General features: G+C 47.9%; 1 protein-coding gene across 1 annotated transcript in view; it reads right to left on the reverse strand.

Annotated features, from left to right (window-relative positions):
• Positions 1-7351, reverse strand: part of GNAO1 (G protein subunit alpha o1) — a 131567-nt gene extending 124216 nt beyond the window's left edge. Inside the window, exons 1-2 of the mRNA XM_078606573.1 lie at positions 6688-7351; positions 6239-6281 (exon numbers count right to left, since the gene is read on the reverse strand). Of these exons, the coding sequence (XP_078462699.1) occupies positions 6239-6281; positions 6688-6805 (161 nt within the window). The 5' untranslated portion in view covers positions 6806-7351. The remainder of the gene's footprint in view (positions 1-6238; positions 6282-6687) is intronic.
• Between the last annotated feature and the right edge of the window lie 1365 nt (positions 7352-8716).

The following is an 8716-nucleotide window of genomic DNA, read 5'->3' on the forward strand; positions in this document are numbered from 1 at the left end:
GTCCTCACAGCACCTGATGTTAACATTGGATACTAATGTTAATATCGGGTACTCATTTACGGATAGGTCAACATCGGGGAGATCCAGGATAGGTTCAGATACCATACGCTGTCAATCTCATGCATGACCAGAAACTAAACCGAGGTGGTCAGGAGCATAACGCTGTACGTGAACCAATTGTGTCACCCCTCTCCCTACACAACGACAAAGATTCCCTCCTATAGGTTTTACAGACTTTTAGTGAGCACATATAAAGTCGGCACATCGTATGAAGCGGTGGTGTGGCCAGAACCATGCCTATGCTAATGTTTACACACCTGCTCAAGGTGCTATTTTAGGGCTGAATCAACCTCGAAGAAGGCCTGCACTTCAGATATCATTTGATATCATTGAGTTTAAGCCGTGTCAAAGAATCAATCTCAGAGCGCCGGGTTCGTTGCACGGTGCACAAACAGCTATGACACCAGTTACCACACACACGCACGCGCGCACACACACACACATCACCGTGTTCGGTGTCCTGTTGCAAGAAATTGAAGACTAATCACCATGAGCTGGTTTGTTACACGGGGAGGGAGTAAATGCTTCATAACTTTTATGTGAGCAATATTTCAAGAGCAGGGCTCAGCCGACCACACACACAGGACAGTGGAGTCGTTGAGGCCTTTTCCGTCAATAACATTTTAAGAGTTCCTGTCGTTTCGAGTTTCTCAGCTTTCATTGGAAAAATGTATCGGTGAGCATCACCGACTTCACAAATGTGCCAAACATACGGCAGTGTGAGTCTCAATGGTAGCCTTGTAGTAGCAAGTCCAATGTCTCATTCCGGATATTTGAACAGTTGTTTTGCATGCACTGCTAAGCAGACATCAATGAAACGTAAAAACAATATATAGCAATGATTTCTTTCACATCAATTCTTTTTAAGTGATTTCTCTATCAAATTAATAATAGGGCAGTGCTCATCTTCATTCATGGTACACTGAGAAAGTGGTGGAAATTCCATACTCCGATGGTACAGGACAGTGTCAAGAACCACTGTTGACTAGACACAAGTTGTTTTTCATTTTGCTCTACTTAACAGAGACGAAGAGCTTTCTGATAGCGAACTGGTTACTACAACCACTTTTCTACCTGGTCAGTTAAAATAATACAAATGTACAAATGTAAGATGTCAGCCATGACATTGTCCTGTTGTTTGCGAATGGAATCACGGCCTCCTTAAAAGTCAATTTTCATCACGCTGTGCACTCTGGCAATGCCATTTAGCAAACAGCAGAGTTTGAAAGCATCAAAACAACACAAACGTTACCGGTGGTGAGTCAGTGTAATGCACAACAGTACTTAGATATTCCACAATGTACACATGAACTGCGTTATATATAACGTATTACGTGCTTACAATTGATCAAGTACCACAGGGGCAGGGACACATACCTTATATTTGTGTCAAATATTAATTGGAGGTCCTTCCCCCAACCCACGACAGGAATGTGGGAATGTAGAGGACCGGTAAAGGAGGCGAGGGCTGCCTACTGGTCAATTGAATGAAAATTGCGTGAATATAAAAACACTCGATACAATATATATTTATTTATAGGACTGCAGAGCTTGGACAGTTGTTGGCTAAGGCTCACCACGTGGTCGACTTGCTGCTTGTCTGCGGGTCCTCGCCCACTCTTGAGTCGTTCTCTCTCGACAAGGGCGAGCGAATACTGTCCACATAAAGATTCTGATTCTGTGAGCATTACAAGTGTAATATATGTACTATTATTCAGTGCACTGCTGTATGAGGAGACTTCAGACGATAAAGGTGAAAGCTATGGTGGGCTGATGTGATGCCTTTAACGCCGATGCTCTCAAACGACATTCAAGCTGAAATGAGTTTGTCGGGGACTAATAATGCGCTATGCACCTCTCTAAAGAAAACCAATACGTTGAATCCTTCAACAGAAAATATCAAATGTTATTGAATTAGTTGAAGGAGAAGCTGTTGTTATAAAGACGCTCGCACCCGACTGCTTTCCCTGTGTTTTCCTTCATGCAAGGCTTAATAACCACTGGGGTATGGGCAAGACAAGGAGCTGTCCATTTCAGAACCCCCGCAACGCCCTTTCATTTGCGCTGCATTGGCATGAATAGTTAGCTAATTAACAATAACGCACGCACGTACACTGCATGTTACACACATTAAAAAAAATATTCCCTGGTTAGCATTACCGACTGTCAAGACAAGTGCTGCTCGTGAGCTCTTTGTGAAAGTCAGCGAGGTATGTGAAGGGGTGGGCGGGTTGGTCAGCGTCATCATGCCAGGTGCTCATGTTGTACTTCAGCTGATACTAATTGCTATCAATGTACATGGGCAGTAATCGAACCCAGGACGTTGTCACGGTGTAGGCTATCTCTCAAGTCTCCCTTGCAAGAAATTTCAGTGGGGTTTTGCCTGTTTAATAAGTCGTGGGAAACATACTATATCATCCATGTAGAGGACATTACGTTTTTAAAATTTAAATGTTACGAAAAATATATAAAAAATCGACACCGCTGCATCATCCACCCCGCATGTCTTGAACCCCTGAGCCTCTGGAATCCTCAGTGGGCTCCATAAACACACGCACACTCCGGATGCCATTTGCCATTCATTGCGATTCCTAATGCCCCAAGACGCTACCGAGACTCTGCATTATTAAACAACAACAAAAAGCATCTTAACAAAAGAGAGCTCTCACCACGTAATAGCGCAGTAGGGCGTGGTGAGGTTGCGTTGGGTAATATCTTCGTAAGCTATTTATAGGCGTTCTTTCTTCCCGTTGGTACGGCTAAATAATGTAGACGGTATTTTGCTGGATTGTCATGCCGTAAAGTCGGCCCATACGTGTCCTCACATAATTCACCGTCCAGTTAACTATCCGTATTCTTGCTTTGTTCATTGTATGAGGGGGGGGCAGGGGGTGGAGGATATGCACAGAAAATATTTCTGCAAGGCACGCGTTAATGAAGATGACTGTGCAAACATGAAAGCAGGACGTGTTGGAGCAACGGGGTGGCTCCCGTCTCACTCGCTGGTCCCCATGAGCCAGTGGTAGTAATTCCACATTCCTATGACGGAAGCCAGTATTTCTATATAACGGCGATTGTTGAACTAACTTCTTGCGATGTGGTGGTAGTGAATTTACCTATCCCAACGGGGATTATGGGCCGTGTCGAACTCCGACCGAGATTTTAACTTAACCAATACTGCGCCACCCAGTATGGATGATATTATCACAGTATTGTGGCACATTAGGTAAATGAGTCGCTATTCATATTCATCTCCGATTGGCTACTTAAACATTCATACAGAACAGTCGTCTATAAAATAGCATCAATATATTTTCAATCCATATTCTGAATAAATTACATATTTACGTGTTGCAGTGAGTCGAGCCGGTTTTTTTTTAGTGACGGTTGCAATAATAACCCCGTTAGGGTGCTCGCTAACATTTGGTTAGCGAGCCTTACAGTCGAATTGGATTGCATGGCGAATTGTCTTGTGAGACTTGGGTAAACAATAATAGCACGTATGCAACATGTCGGCGAATATTGCACAGAGGCCCCCCCCCCACCTCTGCAACCCCAAAGCCCTTCACCTCTTGCACAGGACTGCCTCGTGTGGCAACGACCAGCAGAGCCAGCGGACACGGAACGCGATTTAATGAGAAATGCAGCGTCTTGGAATGCCAGGCACACAGTGCAATCCCTCCACCCAGAGGCAGAGCAAGGCGCAGACAGAGCCTTTGTCCAGCTCTGTTATTACAGTGAAATGCATGAATTGAGAAGTGTCGGCGACACCAAATCGTATTGCTGGATAACATCTCGAAAGTGTCCTGTGCGGGTGTGCGTATTGTGTGTCCGGGCGTGGCGTTGACTACATTATCCACTCACACACGTGAGTCGCGCCAGGATTCTCAATCGGTTGCTCGCTACAAACGTTTGTCCCATGGCGGTCCACGGGGTGATGCAATGGGCGATATTTTGTTTAGCATGGTCTTCTCCATTGATACGTATGCGCAGTGTGTTCGTCACTGTCTCGGTTCCATGATTCCAGAGATCCGGGTTCGATTCCTGATCACGCGTAACCAACACTAGTATTATTAAAGCGAGTGGGCGGGCCTATTCTAGATCGGTCAGCCTCGCCTGAAACTGGCCTACAACGATTCTCGCTAACGGCACTCGCCTCAGCAGTCTATAGGCTAAATGGGGTGGATATGTTGGATACATTAGGGGGAGACGCGCACGTTTTGATATGTTTACTGCCGATAGACGCCGTGGGTCATTAAACCCAATCGGCTTTTACATAAAATATATATTTTGTTGTCCGAGATGCTCGAGGAAAAGGTATGCACTGCAGATTACCCACGGAATGGATTAGCTGCCGGGGTTTTTTTTTTACGCTCATTTGCGTCCCTTTAAAATGGGTGTCATGGGAGATTTGCGGGCGCGATGACAAGTCCACCGCCACCCAAAGCCGAGCGGTCACCCATGGACTAACACTCTCACTCGACTCCCCCTCCACACGCCCCCCATCTCCCTCTATTCCTCATCTCACCTCACTGCTTCGCGTGCTCACTCTCTCTGCTCCAGCAACCAAGACCTTCTTTCAGACCAACCAGTGAAACATCATTCCTTCTCTGCTACCTCCATATTCTGGAACTCGCTCCCCCATACCCGTGTTGTCTACTCCCTGGCCCCTGTTCAAGTGCAAAATCAAGGCATTTCCCTTCTCCCTGTACCTACTATCGTCTCGTCTCTTAAATCGCGGTGTATATGCGCCTTCGTTCTCCGTGATACACAAAGCCAAATGTGCTGAGCGCCTTGAGATGCGGTTGCAATGATCACGCTACGCATCCAAATTAGATTGCAATTGTCCCTCCGCTCACCGCAATTGGCCATTGCATTTAGGACACAGCTCAACAGGTGAAAGCGCACAGCGTTCAGCGTAATCGCAATCGCCTTTCACTGCTGTCAACGTAGCATACGCGCGTTTTAAACGTGCTGCTTCGACGGGGGTACGTGGCTGTGCGATGCGGTTCATGTTGAATTCAGGGCGGCCTCTCTCTCTCGCCATGAGTCGTAAACAGTCGCCTGCCCGCCAATCGGTTCCGTGCGATGAGCGAGAGGACGCGGGCGCTGTCCACACACACACGGGTGCTGAAACCACGGCATGGCGAACTCGCGTGTGACCGTACACCGCCGCAGCCATTTTGCCAGTCGTGTTACAAAAGGTGTGCGTCTATGAAATCGTTCTCTATCATCCACCTTACCACCTCCTCCTCCTCCTTGAACGACCACATTCGCCCGTCCACAAAACCGCCCCAATCTAACAAAGCACCCACAACCACCCACACCCACCCACCCACGCACTCAGCCATCCAACCCCACACACACACGCGCGCACGCATCCAACACCCCCCCCCCCACCGTCACCACCCAAATCGAATTATTGAGACTCTCCCCATCGCACCAGCTGTGTAATAACACAATCACTGCTACGTTCGCGTGTTTTGCCGCTTCCCACCAACGTTCATCGTGCGCCTGCCGGCCCCGGGAATCCATTCACGCGATCGCAAGCCGCTCACTCGTCAAGCACCAGCATTCGATTCCGCAGACTTTTGTTGCCCTAATACCATTTGTAGATACCGTTAATAGGCGATGTATTTATTTATGGAAAGCCGCACTCTCTACAGTTCAATATGAAGCCATTTGCAAGGGGGCTGCTTGATTTGGCTCCCTCGTATCCCACTCCCGCCTTCCTCTGTTCGCTCATTCTCGCCACCCCCTCCCCATCCGTTCCTTCTTCCAGCCCAGCGCCCCTCCCTCTGTCGTCTTTCTCCACATCCCTCCCTTTCTTTCGGGCTCCCTCCATCTGGCTCTGCCTTTTAGTATTATCATTGTTATTTTAATCGCCAGTATTCGGAATTTCTCGTTCTCGTGCGTGCGCACGTTAGCTTGGCTTGTGATTCGGGCGGATCCGGTTAATATGGCGGAGTAGAGATGCAAAAAACACGCAATTATATATATATTTTTTTATACAAGGGGCAGGGGGGGGGGTAGATACGGGGGGGACCCACCCATTCCCACCCATTCCCACCTTCCATCTCTGAGACGCACACACGCACACACCCGTATGCACACACACGCAAAACACAATTTGTAACAAAAAAAACACACATCCTCTGTGCGGTCGATGCTTACTCACTTCATTTGCTTCACAATGGTGCTTTTTCCAGATTCTCCAGCGCCTGTAAAATAAAAAATAAAAATTACAAAAATACGTATGAGCAACAAACACCAACGAAAAAAAACCCACGGGGGAGGATATTTTTTTTCGTTTTCTTTCACCGCATATAAAACGAGGGACAAAAGGCAATTGGGGGAGAAAGAAAGAAATCACTCGCACAAAGAGGGGAAGGGGTAAAGCCGACAGACACCGCATCGTGCATGCAAACGTGTCCAGAATGCTGCGCCCGCAGTTTACAAAATCGTGCACGCGACTTCGCGACGAACGCACCATCGTGCTGATCGGTCACGTCTGAATGTCGGTGCAATGAGTGGCTGTTGATGGTTGATAGTTTGATGGTGGTATTGATGGTGGTAAGTGATGGTGGTTGGTTGGTGGTGCCAGCTGGCGCCGAGTGCCATTCTCACCGAGCAGAAGCAGCTTGACATCTTTGGCGGCGCTGATGCCATCCTCTTTGATCATTTTCTCGAGATGCTTACTGCGCTCTATGGCGGCCCTCTCCTCTGCGCTCAAAGTACATCCCATGCTGGCGGACGGCGCTGCCCGATGCTGCTGATGCTGCTGTTGTATTCGCGATTCGCTATAAATCCTCTCGTTCCGACGTTCCGCTCCGACGAATGCGAAAAATCTTCGCCGCCAGATCTCGAGCCGACGTCTCGACGCGAAAAAAAAGCGAGCGCACGACGCGGCCGATTTTTTTTTTTGCAAATAAAATTCTTAAATCATGAAAAGATATCTTATTTTCCCCCCCTCCCTTTGCCTCTCTCGCAACACGCACTCTTCTCCTTTGTATATTGCCCCTTCTCTCTCTCCGTATCCAAATCCGTTGGTGCTATATGTATTTTTTTCGTCTTAATTAAATAATATTTGAAAGATTAAGTATATACAAAAAAAAGGAAAGATGTAAAACGCGAGCGGATGAGAGTAGGGATCCCAGGCAAGGTTGGCGGGGGAGGGGGTTGAGAGAGGCAGGCAGGGCCCGCTAGCGTTGCAGGCAGCCGACAGAAGACGGGCAGAATGGAGAGACACGCCGCCTCCTCTCCCTGTGAAATGGCGAAGCCGTGACGTCAGGCAGTGAGAGGCTCCCTCCCCACACCCCTCCCTCGTTCCCCCTCCATCCTCGCTCCCCTCCATCCCATCGGCGCGTGCGCGGCCGTGCCTCCCCTCTCTCTTGCACCCTCCCCACCCCATTCCTCCCTCTCTCCAGCACCACCCAGTTCTGCACGGAGTGTAATCATTATTGTACGCATACAGTGGGACATCTTTATATATATACAAATACGGGCACAGATAAGGATGTACGTGTAAGCCCTGCCTCTGTCATGGGCGTGTGCAGCTCTAAACGTGTAGCTGGTGCGGTGTGTAAAGTATCAGTGATGGAGGAAGACAAAGGCGATCGGGCGTGATGCTGCCCGCGCCGACCTTCATTGGTGCTCGCTAACAGCCTGAAAAGTCTTCACGGGGGCGAGGGGGAGGGGATCTACGTCTGTGTGTGTATATGCAAATACCGGTGTCAATTATTTATCCAAGCAAAGCCTCATTGAGTCTCAATGTTTTTTGGGAGGGGGGGGGGGCCCGCATTGTGATGTTTGAACAATTGCTTTTTTTGAATGGGGGTTGCAGGGGACACGACTGGGAAACACAACAGAGTATACCGAGGGGAATTTGTTGAATGCAGATCGGGATTGAGAGGCAAGCGAGAAGACGGTGGATTGCTTTGGGACATCTTATTGATCATGAAAGCAATGTATCAGTGTTCCTCAATTTATCTTTCAACCAGGTGAATATTAACCAGTTCAGAAATATGTATTTCGAAAAAAAGAGGTTCGATCCTAAACTGGAAGAACAAAAAGGCAAAGATTCATGGAGAGATGCTTGATGGGTATTACACCGATAGACAGAGGAACACGTGAATCAGAGAGCTAATGCAAAAGAGAGACACGATATCGACTGTACAGAAAAGTGTGCTTGGGTAGGACACATCGCTACAGAGGGTGACAGTCGATGGACAACATTGGTGACATTGGTGACAGGCAAAGCAGAGAACGTGCCCCAGAGTATGGCAACCAACGTGATTGAGCAATGAGATCGGCTCGTGTGCAGGAGCGAGATGGATGTTGACATTGCAGGCCTCCCTCTCCATGTTGTCATCAATAGGTCTTTATCTAACAGTAGATAACACATGGCTGACGATATAACAGTGTATATGTGCGTGTGATATGTTCAATGGGATGTTTACACACACACATACACGTATACATGTATTCACACTGTACTCAAAGTGCACACGTCCTCATCAAATATCTGCAGCTAAGCAGAAGTTGAGTGGATAGTTCTTGGATGAGTGTCCGCGATGCATAACGAGTCTACATTGTGGGCAACGGGGGCTTCTAAGTTCCCCATTTTCGTTAACCCAGACTGACTGGCGTGGTGAAA

Source organism: Lampetra planeri, chromosome 26, assembly GCF_965212315.1.
Source record: "Lampetra planeri chromosome 26, kcLamPlan1.2.h2, whole genome shotgun sequence".
NCBI classification, from domain to species: Eukaryota; Metazoa; Chordata; class Hyperoartia; order Petromyzontiformes; family Petromyzontidae; genus Lampetra; species Lampetra planeri.